Source organism: Phyllostomus hastatus, unplaced genomic scaffold (genome assembly GCF_019186645.2).
Source record: "Phyllostomus hastatus isolate PE091 unplaced genomic scaffold, TTU_PhHast_1.1 phas_contig_80, whole genome shotgun sequence".
Classification (NCBI taxonomy): domain Eukaryota; kingdom Metazoa; phylum Chordata; class Mammalia; order Chiroptera; family Phyllostomidae; genus Phyllostomus; species Phyllostomus hastatus.
Window position 1 is genome coordinate 51,085,126 of NW_025333960.1, and position 18,011 is coordinate 51,103,136.

The window sequence follows — 18,011 nt, forward strand, 5'->3', positions numbered from 1 at the left end:
TGGGCATCCCAGGGAGGCAGGGGCAGCAGCGGCAGACCCGCTTGGCGTAACCCCAGAAATGCACAGTAATTCCGTCCGACTTCTTTGCCTTTTCTTCCCTGCAAACGTTTCTCTGTGGCGCCACTGCTCCTCACTCTGTGCCCGCATCAGCGAGGGTGCGTGGCAGTAGGGCAGTCTTGAATCACTGGGCCCTTCTCCGAGACCGTCGGCCAGTGGTCATTTGGTTTTCTGGACCTGCTGCATCTCCATCTTCTTCCTCAGTGTCCGGCACTTGCTCAGAACCACTCATCTCTTCTTCCATTAATTCCTCTGCTGAGGCGTCTGCTGGCTCTTGAATTTCTCCAATATCCATACTTTGAAATCCTTCAACCCACCTTCTTTTGCTATATCCACAGTCTCCTTCAGATTTCCTTGACTGGCTCTGTCGTACATGCTGTGATGTCATGCATGACATCGGGACACAGTTTTCGCCAGCAGTTTTCTTCCTGACTTTCGTGATGTTTTCTCTGTTGGGCTGCTATTCCATAGTATTGACCGTCCTTCCTGTACAGTGCCATGTGCAATGAGCCTTTATGGTCCTCTTGGCCTCATGATCCAAATGTTTAAGTGGAAGCATCATGTTCAGGGGCAGGCACACCACTACAACACTGGTGGTGCTGAATTCATGGAGTCCCAGGTAGCAGGGGCATTGTCCAATAGCCAAAGACCTTCAAAGGCAGCCTCTTAATGGCCAGGTACTTCCCAACTTCAGGCACGAAGCATGGAGGGAACCCACCCAGGACGAGGATGCCCATTGTCCAGGTCGTCTTGTTGTCCCACCAAGAGATTGGCCCCTGGCCTTTTTCCTTTTCCTTCAAGACTTGTGGGTCTGTATAGATAAGGGCAGTCTGGATCACACCCAGCTTATTTGCACAAACCAGAGTCAGCCTGTCCCCTCCAGCTTGCTTCTCTTCCTTACTAAGAAATGTCCTCTGTGGTGTTTGTTTCCAAAATAGGGCACTTGTGTCTGCTTTTAAAAACCTGCCCAGGCAGCTCTCCTTTCTCGGTGGCACCTGAGGACCGTTCTGCAGCCTCTTGGTGGGCAGAAGCCACCTCTGCTGTCACTCCAACGTGTTTGGATCCAAGCCTCTTTCTAAAATTACCAAACCGTCCCTTGCTGACATGAACTTCCCCAGCTTCAGGTCCTTTACTTCCCTGCTGCCCTAAGTTGTCATGAAATGATTTTGCTTTCTCTCAAATTATGTCAGAGTCTATAGGTATGCCTTTCTTATAAAAATAGTGTACCCACATACAGCAGCATTTTTTTAATAGGAGGTATTGAATACAAAAGTATTTTGCAAAGCGTGGAAGTCTTTCTTACCCACTGAAACAGCTGCAGCAGTGGTTCATGCCTTTCCTTTTATTTTTATTTTCTAATGATGACCATTATGCTGGATTCACTTCTCTTGAAATGGTGGGCAACCACAGCTACAGACCCCAATCTAAGGTACGCATCCAGCACTTCAACTTTTTTCTGGGAATATCGTGACACTTCTCTGCTTCTTGCGAGTGCTTTCACCATCATTCGGCATTTCTTAGGGGTCAGTCCCATGGTGTTACTCAAGGTGTACAGAATTACAATAGACATGATGAAAAATGCGTGAGCGTTGCCAGAGATCACTTGTTTCTGTGATACACAATTTACTGGAGGGACAGGCTGCTCGCACGGAGATGATCAGCATCACATGGCATTGTAAGCAGATACAGCACTTGGGCTCACCACAAAAGCACCAAGAGATGGCTCTGACATTATGACAGTAAGTATATGGTTAATTTCTTGCAATCAAGTTTTGATACCACATCTTGATGTTTGTTGACATTTCTCTCAACTGCAAATGGCACCATGTACTGTGTGTATGTAAGTTTTGGTAAATTTTAAACTTATATATTTATATGTTTTATGGTAGTAAATGATAAACTAGATGAGAATCTACACATATTTTAGGCATTCGTAATGTATCTCTCTTCACTTTTGAATATTTTACACTGCATGCTTTGTCTGCAAGGCTTTTCCAAATTGTCGTAAGTCTCCAAAAATTTGTCCAACATTTTTATTGGAAAAAATCTGCTATGACTTCCAGTTAATATGGCAGAATAGGCATTGCTCTTCTCACCTCTTCCCACAATTACAACTAACTTATAGAAGAAATGTGCTTGAGAACAACCTGAACACCAGCTGAACAGATTTTCTGTGAATAAGCACAAAAAGAAGAAATCTAGTAGTGAGATGAGTATGTGGGACGTGCTGGTCCCACACCCACGCGTGACAGTTAAGAATCAGAAGAGATAACTCAGCTGTGCAGGTGCTCACGACAAAACGAGGCCCAGCCCATGGCCCCAGAGCTGGGAAGAGGAGTCCCCATGACTTCTGGTTATCAGAACCAGAGGGGGTTGTATCCACGTGAGGCAGGGGGCTTCTGGAGTCCCAGCCATTCCCCCTGGGGGGCCCCACATAGACTTTCTCACTTGTAAACTCACTCTGGGCTCCCACACAAAAAGTGCCAGGGACCTAAGGGAGGAACTGAATCGATGACCTTCAGTGCAGAAGCTGGAGGGGTGGGGATCAGGGCAGCTCTCTCCTGGGTTAGAGGTGCTGGCTGTTACCAGTGTCTCTTTATTGAGACCTTCTGCCCCCCAAACAGCAGGCATGCACCCAAGCTGAGCCCTCCCTTAGCCTGGCTAACACAGTGCTCCCCACCCTGATGATTTCCTGAGACCTCACCCACTGAACTCACGTGCCCAGCAGTCGCTGCTTCCAGTGGATGTTCCACACTAGTGGCCTTCCTCGCCTCATGCTTGGACTTCCATAAAGCCTTTCAAAGGTTCCCCAACCAAGCAGTCACTGGCCTCAGCATGTCTTATTCCTCTCCCTCAGGGGCTCCAAGCCTGACCCAAGTGGCAGTGGGACTCAATGTTCATTGTAACCCCTGCCAAGTGACTGAAAACCTGCCGTGAGCTGAAGCCAGTATTAGCTTAGAACGTAGCTTCAACTAAGCAGCCGTAACCTGGCATAAGTGGCGGCTGACCCCGTCTCACCTTGTGGCACTCACCGAAGGGTCCGTGCCTGGCGCTGGTGGTAGCTGGCCTTGCTTTCAATTATAGCCTCTCATGCGGCCCCAGAACCAACATACCCGCTGACTGGCTGTACGAACAACACCCCTTAGGGTGGACTTCCCTGGGACCGGAGCCCTGCTAGAGGGACTCCCACTCTGCAGGGTTGGCCTCCGCACAACAGCTTCTCTACTGTGGTCATGGCCAGCCCTCACCGTCAGTCAGCCTGGGGGTCGATACCACTGATGCACCAACAGCAGTCAAGGCTGGGCTACAACAGGCGGGCGCACAACCCACACCAGGGATGCACCTGGAGCACCGGGCTCTGGTGAACAGGGAAACGGTGCCACCGGGGCTCACAGGACAACTGCTACATAAGGTGACCTGACAAGACTGGGAGATGGAGAAAACCTACTTAATACCTAGAAACAAACACAGGGAAGCATCCCAAATGAGGAGACAAAGAAACCTGTCCCAAATAAAGAATAGGACAAACTTCAACAAAATGTAGACAAGTAATCTACCAGATACAGATTTCAAAACACTGGCTACAGGATGCTCAATGAACTTCGGGAAGAAGAGATGAATTCAGTGACAACCTCTATAAAGTGATAGAGACCATCAAAAAGGACCAATTAGAAACAAAGAATTATAATAACTGAAATAAAAAAAAACAGGAAAGCAATAAGAAATTAGATGAAGCAGAGGACCGAGTCAGTGATCTGGAAGACAAAATGGCCAAAAACACTCAATCAGAACAACCACAACATTTTTTTTAATGTGGCTAATGGGATCTCTGGGACAGCATCAAGTATATCAAACTTTGCATCATAGGGGTACGAGAAAAAGAAGAAAGAGAAAGCAAGGGATTGAATATATATCTGAAGATCAACAAGGATGTAACAGTGGCTTAAATGATACATGACATCAAATGGATGTATTTGTATTTTAGGACGGTTCAACCAAAAGCAGAAAATTATACATTTTGTTCAAGTGCACATGGATTATTTCCTAGAATAGACCATGTATTAGGCCACAAAACAAGTCTCAAAAATTTAAGAAGATTGAAATTATATTCAGCATCTTCTTCAGTCACACGTGCTGTGAAGCTAGAAATCAATTACAAGAGGAAAACTGAAAACCACATAAACACATGGAGGCTAAATAACATGCTACTAAACAAAGAATTGGTTAACAAACAATAGGATCAAGGGGAAAATTAAAAAAAATACCTTGAGTCCTGGCTGGTGTGGCTTCCTGAATTGAACACCGGCCTGCAAACCAAAGGGTCGCCTTTGATTCCCAGAAAGGGAACACGCCTGGGTTGTGGGCCAGGTCCCCAGTAGGGGGCATGTGAGAGGCAACCACACATTGATGTTTCTCTCCCTCTCATTCTCCCTCCCTTCTCCTCCATCTAAAAATAAATACATTTTTAAAATACCTTGAAATGAATGAAAAGGACAACATGACAAGCCCAAATCTATGGGATAGAGCAAGAGCGGTCCTAGGAGGGAAATTTATAGCAATACATGCCTACCTACCTCAAGAAACAAAAAAAACCTCACATAAACAATCTAATCATAAACATAAGGGTACTAAAAAACACAAATGAACAAAGCCCAAAATGAGTAGAAGGAAGGAAATAAAGAGCAGAAATAAACAGGAGTCTAATAAAAAAAACACAACAATATAAATGATCAAAGAAAGCAAGAGCTGGTTCTGTCAAAAGATAAACAAAATTGATAAACCTTTTGATAGAGCCATCAATGAAAAGAAGACCCAGACAATGAAGTCAGAAATGAAAGAGAGTGACAACCAACACCACAGAAATACAAAGTATTGTAAAGGAATACTATAGTCCTGTACCAACAAATTGGACAACCTTGAAGAAATGGAAAATTCCTGTAAACATACGATCTCCCCAGGCTGAATCAATAAGAAACAGAAAACCTAAGGAGACTAATAACTACTAATGAAATTGAATCAGTAATTTAAAAATCTTCAACAAACAAAAGCCATGGATTTTATGGCTTCACGGGTGAATTTTACCAAACTTTCAAATAAGAATTAATACCTAAATTCTTCAAGCTATTACAAGAATTAGAAAAGTAGGGTAGGATCCCAAACTCATTTCACAAGGCCAGAAAAGAACCTACAAAACAGAGAAAATTATAGGCCAGTATCCTTGATGAACACAGACACAAAAATCCTCAACAAAACTTTACCAAACTGAATTCAGCAGTACACTAAAAAAAAGTCATATAATATGATCGACTGGGATTTATTGCTAGGTTGGAAGGCTTGCTCAATAGCCACAGATTTTAATATGATACACCACATAAACAAAATAAATAAAAATCATATGATCATATCAACAGATGCAGAAAAAAGTATTTGACATAATCCAACATGGATTTATGGAGGCCATATAAAAAACCCATGACTAGCATTATACTCAAAGTACAAACTGAAAACTTTTTCTGTAAGATAAGGAACAAGACAGTGATGTCCACTGTCACCATATTTTTGAAAGATTTTATTTATTTATTTATTTATTTATTTTTAGAGAGGGAAGGGAGGGAGGAAGAAAGAGAGAGAGAGGGAAAGGGAGAGAGAGAGAGAGACATCAATGTGCGGTTGCTGGGTGCCATGGCCTGCAACCCAGGCATGTGCCCTGACTGGGAATTGAACCTGCGACACTTTGGTTCTCAGCCCGTGCTCAATCCACTGAGCTATGCCAGCCAGGGCTCATTGTCACCATTTTTATTCAACATAGTATTGGAACTTGTAGTCCCAGCAATCTGACAATAAAAGGAAACAAAAGGCATCCATATTTCAAAGGAAGAAGTAAAACTGTCAATATATGCAGCTTCCATGATACTGTATATAGAAAATCCTAAGATTTCCACCAGATTACTATCAAGAGATAATAAAGGAATTTGGTAAAGTAGCAGGATACAAAATTACTATTGAGAAATCTTCCTTGTTCACGGTGGATAGGATTGTAATTTGGTGCAGCCACTATGGAAAGCAGTATGGAGGTTCCTCAAAAAATTAAAAATAGAACTACCTCATGGACTAGCAATCCCACCTATCTGGGTATTTATCCGAAGAAATCCAAAACCTAATATGAAAATATGTGTGTACTCCTATGTTCATTTTAGCAATTTTTATAACAGCAACAAGGAATGGAAGCAACCTAAGTGACCATTAATAGACAAATGGAAAAGAAGAGGTTGTGTATATATATATACACAATACAAATTGTATATATTTGTATATATGTACGGCTTACTCAGCCATAGAAAAGAATGAAGTTTTGCCATTTATGACAACATGGGTAGACCTAGACGGTATTATGCTAAGTGATACAAGACAGAGGAAGACAAATACCCTAAGATTTCACTTATATGTGGAATCTAAAAAACAAAATAAACAACCAAATTAAACAGATGCAAATTATAGACACCGAAAATCAACTGATGGTCGCCAGATGGGAGAGGGGTGGGGGCGTGGGTGACAAAGTTGAAAGGAGTAAGAAATACAAATTGCCAGTTATAAGAAGTATTAGGGATGCAGAACACGGCACAGGGAGTATGGTCAGTAATATTGTGATAACTATGTATGGTGTCAGATGTGTATTATTAGACTTATGGGGGTGATCACTTGGTAAGTCATAAAAATGTCTAATCACTGAAACCAATATAATAATGCACACCTGAAACTAATATAGTAACATATGTCACCTGTAATTGAACAATGAAGACAATTTGTAAATCTACTCATAAGTGGACCCATATGGTTTCAACCCAAGTTGTTCAAGGATCATATGTGTGTGTGTGTGTGTGTGTGTGTGTGTGTGTGTGTGTGAGTGTGTGTGCATGCATGTGACTGAGAGAGAGGATTCATTGTAATTATGTGAAGGAAAGAGAATTGAGAATTTTGAAATGTTTGTCTACTTTGGCATTGCATTGATCTAAAAGAGCATCAAATTATTACATAATTCTTTCCTTTTTACCTTTATTTATTTTTCATCCCTCAGTTTGTCCTTCTGCACTCGCGGACCTTTGCCCCCCTCAGCTCTGCTGTCCAGGACGTGGCGCAGATTCCTCATTTCCACCGGCCTCCGCCTGTCCATCCATCATGATGGTCCCTGCTACTCCTCACCCCTCTGTTCTGTCTGACTTCTCCCCAGAGGAGTCTTGTGTAGCCCCATGTTCTTTCTGTTACACTTACTTTTATCTTTGGGGCACTATGTAAAAAGTTTCAGAAACTCAAGTTATACCTAAACTGCAAATTGTTTTATGTATACATTTTAAAGCTTACTGACCTGTCTTTCTCTGCACGAGCAGTTGCCAATGGAGCTCCCGCTTGTGATCCCATCACCTTATGTTGGGGCAGTAAACTCAGGGTGCTACAGAAGTGCACTGGGGCGGGGTATGTCTCCCCCACTAAGTATCACATTTGATGTCATGGACAAGAGACAGGTGGTTTCAAATGCCTAAGACAACTGTCAAGTGTAAAAATATCCCACAGAATTGTTCTAAGTGTCAAGTTGTAGACCTCCGTTTCTCACCTTACTGCCTTTCCTCTCTTCCATTTAATCCTCAGTGCACACGCCTTAGTGAATATTTGGTACACTTTCTACTTCGCTTGTTAACTGATCTTGTTCTTTGTCTTTGATCAAAGGAGAAAAGTGATGGCATTACTTGCTGTGTTCATGGAATTTCGAATTGACGTTATAACAGTGAAAAATTCCCTATTGCCCACCAAGCGCCTGGCATTCTGCTAGCTCTACTTATCGACTCCCCAGGCCCCTTAGCTCTGTAATCCACCCTGAGAACACCGAAGTGGTCCACAGTGATCACGGATAGCTGGGCTCATTGCCCAAGATCACACATCGAACCTGTGAAAAGGCTGGGCTTCGACCCAACGCCTTCTTGACACCAAAGCTGTAGACAAGTTTAAGGTCCAATGCCTGAATGCTAATATGGAGCTGTGACAGAGCTAGAGCGCTCTGCTGTGGACCTTGGAAACCACAAGGTTTTTGGGGTGGTGGGAAAGAGAAGCGTCAGAAGAAGGGACACGTGTGGGGAATGCACTTAGCAGGGAAGGGAGGTGAGTACCAGATGGCTCCTGGGGACAGACAGAGAAACGAATCGGAGACAGGCTTTTGAACTACGTGTCTGCCGTTTTGGTGAAGCCAGAAGAGCTCAGCAGTGTACCCAGTTTCTGAACCGGAGGCTGTCAGTGAAGCTAATGTGTGAGCAGTAGGTCAGGGTGAAGTGGGGAACGCAAAATACGGCAATAAATAAGGCAGAGGAAAGTGTCACCATAAGCACTTGCTTTCACAGCTATTTTCAAAGAGCTCCAATAAAAACGTCTTCACCAGTCCCATCCCTGCTGATGTTTGGAAAAGCAGATAGCAGATAAATACTGAAGGAAGCACATACTTTCCACCGAGGATAAAAACATTTTCAAGATGATTAGCTACTTAGAGGTTTGGTGTTTTAATGCAGATTAATGTGGAGGATGGAACATGCCTTACCCCCTAACCACTGTATTTGAGTTCCTCTGAGTTCCATTGATACCCTTTGTGGTTTTACATTTTTATTTTCAAACATATTCTTAATTGCCAAAGTAACACCTTATATGATATTTTAAACATAAGCATTTCAAATATTTTTTTAAAACATATGCCAGGAATAACAATCCTTTGGGCCTGTTAGATGCCCCCACCCCAATTTTGGCTGATGTGATACAAATTGTTGAAAAGGATGTATTATTTGTAGACAGATGATTAATGTAAATTTATTGGTTTACATATCTTTAAATTTAAAAAATTAAGATTACCTTTCCTCCTTCATTTTAACTTAATCCAGCCGCCATGAAATCCAGTGTCCCCCTTCTGCGGGCACGCGGCCAGAGCGGAGCAGACACCTTATCCGTGTGTGGCCGGGACACATCTTATCCGTGCGTGGCCGGGACACCTGCTCCTCTTCCCCTGCAACCACGTGCTCTATTATCTAATTACTAACTTTGATATAGGAAACCAAATTCCTAATGTCAAAGAGATGCTTGATTTCTTAACTCTGCCTCCAGCTCATGCTGAAAACCTCACAACCTATATTCTCTCTCTCTCAATATAATGCATAAAGACCAAGTTCAATATTCCTACAACAAGCGGGGTTCAATTCTCTACAAAGAAGCTTTTCATCTTCATATAGGGTCTGACTGGCTGGACTGTATTTAACAGCTGAGTTTTAGAGACAAGTACTAGGTATTTCTTCAGAGAACCCGACTAAATGCTGTAATCCATTTCCCTCTGAAACTGCAGCTGCCAAATTATACCCAAAACATTTGTAAATGCCACTTTGCCTTTCCAGCAATTATACTGAGTTCAAAAAAAAAATCCCTTTGTGTGTCTTTGCTTTGAAATTACTGTGTTTATCCAGAACTGGCCCTTCACTCGGTTCTATCAAATGCCACTGTGGAGGTGATGGGAAAGAGGGAGGCCTGGATTCTGAACAGGGGTGGAAAATGATTTCTTTTGATGCCCTGAAGTGTGCTATTTTTAAGGGCCTTTTAGCGGGTTTTCACACCTCCACCGCTCTGAATTCCCCTGTAAGTGGGCCTCCAACTGATTTCCCCTGAAAGGGCAGAAAGTCGGAGTCCACTGCAGGGCGCTGACCCCGCAGGACGACCGTCCTCGCGTGCACTGAAACTGTCCCTTTGCTGTCTCCTTGCTCCAGTGCTGATCCTCCTGATCGTCACCCTGAGACGGCGGAAAAAGGAGCCCCTCATTTTCGACGAAGAGAGAGACATCCGAGAGAACATCGTGCGCTACGACGACGAGGGCGGGGGCGAGGAGGACACGGAGGCCTTCGACATGGCCGCGCTGAGAAACCTCCACGTGGTCAGGGACACCAAGACCCGCAGGGACGTGACTCCGGAGATCCAGTTCCTGAGCCGCCCCGCCTTCAAGAGCGTCCCCGACAACGTCATTTTCCGGGAGTTCATTTGGGAGAGGCTGAAGGAGGCGGACGTGGACCCCTGCGCGCCCCCCTACGACTCCTTGCAGACCTACGCGTTCGAGGGCAACGGCTCGGTGGCCGAGTCGCTGAGCTCGCTGGAGTCCATCAGCTCCAGCTCCGAGCAGAACTACGACTACCTGAGCGACTGGGGGCCGCGCTTCAAGCGCCTGGCGGACCTGTACGGCACCGGCCAGGAGGGCCTGTACTCATAGCCCCGGGACGGCACTGCAGCCGAGGGGAGAGCAAACACCTAGAAATAGAAAATGCAATTGAAAAAAGAAAAAAACCCACTGCATACAGACGACAAGAACTGGCTAGAGGAAGTGGTTGTACATATGTCTCCATTTTTAACAGTTTAGGTTTCTGCCTCGGTGAAGTGTAATAAGTTCATTAGATGGACCCAAGGGACGGATTGCCCACACACCCTGAGCATGGGGAGGTTTTTTAGCCAAAAGGAGTGCTCAGTGCTTTGTGAGTGGATAGCAACTCTCAGCTGCCTGCAAAGGCGCCCAGCCTCTGTGAGTGAGTGGCGCCCCGTGCCATTGGTGAGCCCCGGATGCTCTGCACAGGCCCTTGGGGTGCCGCCAACCAGGAGACCATACCCTGCGGTGGAAAAGCTCTGCAACTTCTTGCATATCAAATCTTGGGACACGTTTAATTTATAGGGACGCTTTGAGCTTGCTAGATTAGAGAATCCAGCAGAATTTTATTGCTGTGGGTTAGCAAATATATTTTATGTAGCAAAATATAAATTCATAGGAAAATCCACCCCAATCTTCCAATACAAGCCAATAAAATGTGGTTTAAGGCAGCATAAAAAAAAACATTGTTTAGCCAATAAATAAAAAGGGTTCTGAATAAGACAAAGGTAAATCATGCTTAAAGTGTGCAATCTTTTGAGATTCTTTTGTAGGTATAAAAAAAGTTGCTATTTGTTGATTTTTTTTCTCTTCTGATTTGTACAGGAGAATATCTTTTCTTTCTTATTTGACACATGATGTTACATTTATTTTGGCGCTCCAGTCTCCACTAAGGTCAGGTCCATCTTACTGCCTTATAGTATCAAGCTCATCAGAACATGCTGCTTTTTTCTCCGGTCTGAGCTACGTGAAGGAAATGAAGCAGAGAAATGGAGAAAGCATAGAGTGGTTGGGCCCCGTTGCAGCTGACATCTCAGAGAGGAGCACAGCTACTGGACACTCGCGTCACGGGACTTAGCCATCGGGACGTACAAAACGGGGGAATGAAAGATTTGTATTTTAGAAAGAAGACTTCAAAGATAATTGAGATTTCCTTTGATGCAAGATTTATTTTTCAAGGTCACAAGTTCTAGATGCTCCAAAGACTTTTGAGAGTTTGTTTTACCCCAGCCTCTTTTGCTGTAAACATACAGCCTATAAGACTGTTTTTTTATATACCTTCAACAATGTAATGTTATAAATCTCAGAAACCCATCTTTAAATTCCAATGCAAATACGTTCCTCAAGAATAGACCTTGTAGTGTGTAATTTCTGTGCCAGTTTAGATGTGCCAAAGTGAGGAGAGCAATTTCAAGGGATCACACGTGTTTAAGTTTGTAATGGGCTTCTTGTTAAAAGAGAAGAATTTTATGACTAATATACTATTTCTACCTTTCATTTTTTTCTAGAACAGTACTAGTTTAATGTGCATATATTCAAGTCAGAACAGATTTTCTTTTCTCCTTTTGGAAGGAATTATTGTTGAGTTCCTAATAAGTCTGTAGAGGGTGGAGTGGACATTGTGTAAGAAATTATGTGTTAAAAGTGCTTCTTTCTGAAAGACAAACACTGGAACGAGGATATCGGTGTATGGATGACACTAGGAGAAACTATGTGGGATTCTGTAAACTGGCAGCCCCCTCCTTAGAAACGAAGTATGTGAAAGTGGCCTTCAGCTTCATCACAATAAATAATTCAATAAATTGGATTATCCGCCAACAGTCCTTTCATTTGAATAAAGTTTTGTAGACATTGTTCCATGACCAGGTAGATATGCTTCTTGCTGTATTGATACACATATATACAAAAAAGCAATTTTATAACAGAGTAAAAGATATGTTCATTACTTTTAGTCATGTATGTAAGTTTTTCCAATAAAAAAATAAAACCTAGTGCACTTCTACCCTTTTCAATAAAATCACAGTGTGGCGTAGGAATTATGTACGTATTGAATCGGCAAGGTGCTGAGAAAACAGTTTTGTAATAATCCCCTTGTTGTCTGCAAGAAGATAAAATAGTTTAGTACAGTTGACTTCTGTTGTCAGAACTGCTGATTGTTGCACATATCACTTAATGGAGGTGTGAATGTATTTTAGAAAAGGAATATCACATTATTCACCAGGCTTTCTTTCCTTTTAAAGAATATATTTTCTTGGTTCTTATTTTTTTTCATATTTGCCAGTAATATATTGGGAAAAGACTCAAATTTAAATAAAGATTTGAAATTCTTGCCTATACTCAATTGCCATTTTATGTGTGGGAGATTTTATCAATACAGTGTTGACCTTGATTCAGTGCTTTTTTTTTAATGCTTGAGATGACTGGGAAAATGCCCCTAAGGTACACAGAATGTATATGAAGTACTCTATCTAAACTTACTGCAATGAGGGCGAATTTATTTTAGTGTTTTTTTTTTTCAGAAATATGACATTGTACACGATTGTAAGGTGTAGTAGTTGAGAGATGGGCTACGTTTTAAAACCAGAGACTAGAATAGTTGACTGCTGAAAAAAATCAATTTTAAAACAAGTCAGAATCATCTCCAAAATATTTAAATGGATGTCTATTATCTAGTCAGTAATATTCAGTGGTTTAGTAGAGCCAACTAGAACCAACTACCAAGAATCCATGAAGCTATCTCTTTTCTAGTGACACTATGTTGGGAAATTGAAGTCAGCCGTGGTGGCAATATTTAGACCACTCTGGAAATCAGCAAACCCCATCTGTTTTCTTTGGGAGAACCAGTTGTTAAATTTTCTCCAACTGCTTAAATTATCTTATAAAAGGAACACCCGTGATTGTAAATACAGTATGAATAGAATGTATGAATAGAATGCAGTATGAATACAGTATGAATAGAATGTCAAATAGAGACATGAAAGGAAGTTTTGCTCTGTCTTACTAAATGTAGGTGCCTGGGGTAGTGATTGCCTGGTGTCGAATCCTTGGAGCTACAAGAAGACAGGGAGAGGATCCAGCTCAATATGGAAAGTGATGGCTTACTAACTTCAAGTACAGGTGATAGATCAGAAAGTCAATAAATTTACGTATTTCCACTTGTCCACATGGGGCCACCAGTAGAAACTCAGACTGCACACAGTCTTCAAGTTTTCAACTTTATTATGACATCTATTGACTTACAAACTTTGTTACCCTAATTGTTTCTGAATTACTATTTAAAGGTTTATTTATAGTTGATCTCATTAAAGTTGAGTAAAAGAAAGCTTCAACTTACTCGTAACTTGGGTTACATGAAATATATATGACAATAGATAAGGAACATTCTGTTTACTTGATCTTTAATATATGGTAAGTTATTTTTAAATGATAATGTTTATTGTATATGTGTGTGTATGTGTATGTGTATACAAACTTTCATATATAATGGTATATGAAAGTTTGGCAAGGGAAACTAATACCATGTTAAATGACTAATCATCATAATTAAAAGAGCAAGAAAGGTGCAAAGGCATATACATTGTACGTGTAATTGAAATTGTTTCCGAGGAGTGGGATAAGCACTTGAGCAAAAAGGGAGTTATTTGATGAGGCAGGTATTGTAAAATTTAATTCCAGGGGTAATTTTTCAAGCAAAAACAAGACAGCCAGCGTGTGTGTGTGACATCCTGACACTTCTTCACTGTTACGCTGACTGGGGCTGGCTCAGAGCTGAACTGAAAAGGACGTGTACCTATTTGTGTATTTGTATGTGGGTGTGATTGTGGAGCGTTGAGAAGGATGTCTGAAGTGACCTTAAAAAATCATCTGATATTACCTTGTTAATGCCAGAATATTATTGTCATTTGGCAAGTGCCTGTTAGGCAGTGAGACCAGGAGATATGATAGTAACTGAAGAGAGTCATATTTTATTTGCTTTATGAATGTAATTGAATTTAAATGAGAAGGATTTGGGTGCAAAGGGGAGAACATTTAGCTGAACTGTCGGAACAATTGCCTCATTCTATTCTCCTTCTGTGTATGCAATCTCATTGCTAACACAGTATGCAGTGTGCATTACCTCTGATGAGGTGTCCCTGGGCTTTGTCCTCCGGAGTGACGGTACTAGGAAGTCCCCCCAGTGTGCAGTTGTTGAATCTGGGTCAGAAGCCAGGTCCGCTCACTGCTGCTGCGCCCTGGGTGCCATTCCAGTTCCCTGGAAATGGAGTTAATGACCGTCTTGTCTGTTTCAGAGGCTTGTTGATGCCCAAATGCAAGAGTTGGGTAAACTGTAAGACACTGTAAAAATGGAAGCCTTTCATTGTGGGGAATGATGGAAATCATGTAATGAGGTTGATTATGCAGGGGTGGGCCAAAGCAGGTTTACAGGTGTTTGTACAGAGAAAGACGTGCAGGTTCCCATCATTACAATAGCCTGATTAAGGGTGTTTTGCGTACTCACAACTGTACACTTACTTTTGCCCACCCTTGTTATTTATTGCTATCTTATAAACACAGATAATTTGTTTGGGGAAATATGCATTAAGGAAAAACAGCAACAACATACAACTGGGAAGGAACAGTCAAAGAGACAATCGGCATAATTAATTGAAGCCACTACCTAAAATTGGTCATCTTATCAGGACTGTAAAGGTTGGAGCCTAGCCCAGACTACCAGGAACGAAGGCTATGAGCCTGGAGTGGGGATGACAAGTAAAGAACTATTCTTTCCCACTCAGGAGGACTGGGGAGCAGGTGAAGGCCTTTCGAGCCACCCCAGCCTCGTGACAGATCGCAAACACACGGGCACAGAGAAGGCCTAGAAGACAGTACCCAGTGCCAGTTAGGCCACCTTGAGATATCCAGAGGAAATCGAGGAGATGAGGCTCTAGGGAGTTTAATAATTTAGTCAGTCACGAGTGGAGTATGTGTGATGAATAATCCATACACCTCGAAGCATTAGAGTACAGTGACAGTGACTTCAAATGAAAGCCATCCTACCCTCTTGTGCTGATGACCCGGAAGCACTTCCAGTGTCTCACAGCAGCTTATGTTAGCCTTTTGTAAGTGGAGAAGTCACCAGAGATTAAAAATAACATACACAGGATACTGCTGCTTTGTCAGGGATGGCCTGTGTTGTAAAATGAGTGTTAATAAGACTTCAACTCAACATTAGCTATTAGTTATCTGGTTATTTGAATCTCGTGTGAACAGGCATTATAAAATAATCTATTAATAACTATACTGCAAATGTTGAGGAGTACAGCATACTCACACTTAAAAGGTTTCTTTACACCTTTATTGAATTAATTAATGAAATTATGCTAATGGTTTATATTTTTATAAGCAGGAAAATTATATGATTTATTAGCTTACATTTCATGTTATATTTTTGTAAGTATGAATACTATGATTTTTGCAGAACAATTGTAACTTACCCAAGGAAACGTGAAGTAAGTGGTAGAGATGAAAGAAGAAAAATAAAACCTTGATATTTTGCCAATTATGTTTTCTATTATGATAGACCCTCAAAAAATAAAATTCTGGTTTGGGAGGGTAAGAAGGGAGCTGAAACTCATTCCAAACTCAGACTCTCTGACCTTAATTAGACTTTGGTCTCCTTACAAAGCATGTGAGACTCCTTTATTCTTTAAAAAAATCTAAGTGGAAAACGACATTGAATTTGGTGTTCCAAAGTAGTAAGAAAACCAAAGTATATATAATGCCACTAATCTGACATTTCATCAGTATGTTCCAATTCTTTGCTTATTCTCTCTGAGAAGGTTGATTGTCCCAAGAATGGACGGAATCAAAGCAATATGGCAGGCCAGCTGTTACACGGGTCACCCTCTCAGCAGATGCCTGTACTTTTTACTACACTGTTGACCTACAAGAGTGTAAGGCAAAGCCCAACAAGCCTTACATTTTGAAAAAAAAAAGAAAATAATTTTAAAAGATGAAAAGCAGAATACCGTGGAGGTCAATGCAAACAGGTGGAGATGCAGAGTTGCACTATGGCCACAGTCAGCCCGGCGCCAGGCCTGTGGGAGAGTCAGGGTGCCTGCATCAACCTGGGACCCACAGAGGGGCTAACGTCAGTTGAAGCTAGCTGTCCCACGAGCTCCCAGATTTTTAGTCCAACATGAATGAACAATGAAAATTCATGAACTACAAGATGGTTCACAGGAACCACCAAGTATTTCAGATATTGTAACGATCAAAAACTTATAAAAAGAGAAGGCACATATAAAATGTTTAATGGATCACAGAGAATAAAGCATGAACAATAGAGTTTACTGATGATGGCAGTCTACTTAGCAAAGACCTGAATTACACATTTAGAAGTGAATAATGTAAGCTCTGAAGATAAAATGTCAATGGAGTGGATCTGTACTACACTTGACACTGAATGAGAGAGACTTAGTAAACTAGAAGATAGATTGGAAGAAACTACCTAGGCTGACATAGATTTAAAAAAATAAAGATATTGTCTTCAAAAATATAAGGAACGAGGATAAAATATGAAGATCTAGCATGCCTTTACCTACTGTGATCTCTTTTACTCAAAATTTCACTAGAATATTACATTGCCTCTGTTGACTCCCATCACTGAATGATGGCTTACCTTTGGCCCAGGCCTGCCGTGCTCCTGCCTTAACAGCAAGCTGTACCCACACTCTACTGCAGAGCCTGGCTTATTCAGCTCAGTCTCCCATTTAACCAATATTGTTATAAATGTACGAAGTGTCAATTCTAGCAAAAAGTCATCGTGTGCATTCATCGAAACCTGTGGCGCACAATGAAAAGTCAGCGGGATGCTTAAGCAATTTGAATTAAGCTCCAATAATTGAATATAGGCCCTGTGTTTAACTTATCTTTCTCTCTAAGGTGTTGGGATGATTTCTCCTGTCGTTTCTGAAAGTTAAAGTAAAGCCCTGAATTTGTCTCCTGAAAGGAAAAGTGTTTACTTAGATTGCACGGAAAGGATGCAGTAAAATAAGGATGGAAGTGAAGATGGTGGTTATTTCTCTTCTAATATATCCCCTCACCCCTCACTGCCCACGACACTTTCACCGTGTTTTCTACAGCCAGAAAATGTAGCCAGTGGAGGTATGGGTCATTCTCCGGTGACGTCAGTCACTAATTTTAACCTATACCACTTCTAGGGGGTCTTAGATATCTTCGTTTGTAAATTTCATAAAGAGCGCTGGACTGTGCTTTGCATTTCAGAGTGTTGGAGGAAAGAGGATCATTCAGTGCTATTTCAAGGTAATGATATTTTTTTCTTTTTTTGAGTATCAAAAGAGGGTCACAGGTGGGTGTGGTTCTACGAGGACTTGGTCTCATAACAGGTTCACAGGGGCAGAGTGTTATGATAGACACAGATCCCTTAGCTTTTGCACTTGCTGCCCTCACTGAGAGAATGATAAACGAGTAGAACTTAGTCTCCTGTTTCCTGGACGGGCAGAGCGGAGTCTACAGAGGCCTATAATCATGGTGCAGGGACCACACCTAAAAAAGTTTCAAAGGGTTTCAATTCATTTTTCATAGTAGTCTGAGGCTTAGGCTAATTTATAGACTCTAAACTGAAGATAATTTGTGAAACAGTATGTAAGAATTTACAAATGAGATTATTTCTTATTCTTAGTATGTATTATTACTTTCATTATACATAATTATATCAGGAGAGGTTTGAACCACATAAGTAAGT

General features: G+C 41.7%; 1 protein-coding gene across 3 annotated transcripts in view; it reads left to right on the top strand.

Annotated features, from left to right (window-relative positions):
• The window catches only part of CDH7 (cadherin 7), a 119,010-nt gene extending 106,452 nt beyond the window's left edge, over positions 1-12,558 (top strand). For 2 of the 3 annotated variants that reach the window (XM_045850323.1, XM_045850324.1), the window contains one exon: positions 9,843-12,558. In XM_045850323.1, the coding sequence (XP_045706279.1) occupies positions 9,843-10,336 (494 nt within the window). In that variant the 3' untranslated portion in view covers positions 10,337-12,558. The remainder of the gene's footprint in view (positions 1-9,842) is intronic. The other variant, XR_006787030.1, reaches the window with a different exon arrangement.
• Positions 12,559-18,011: the final 5,453 nt, after the last annotated feature.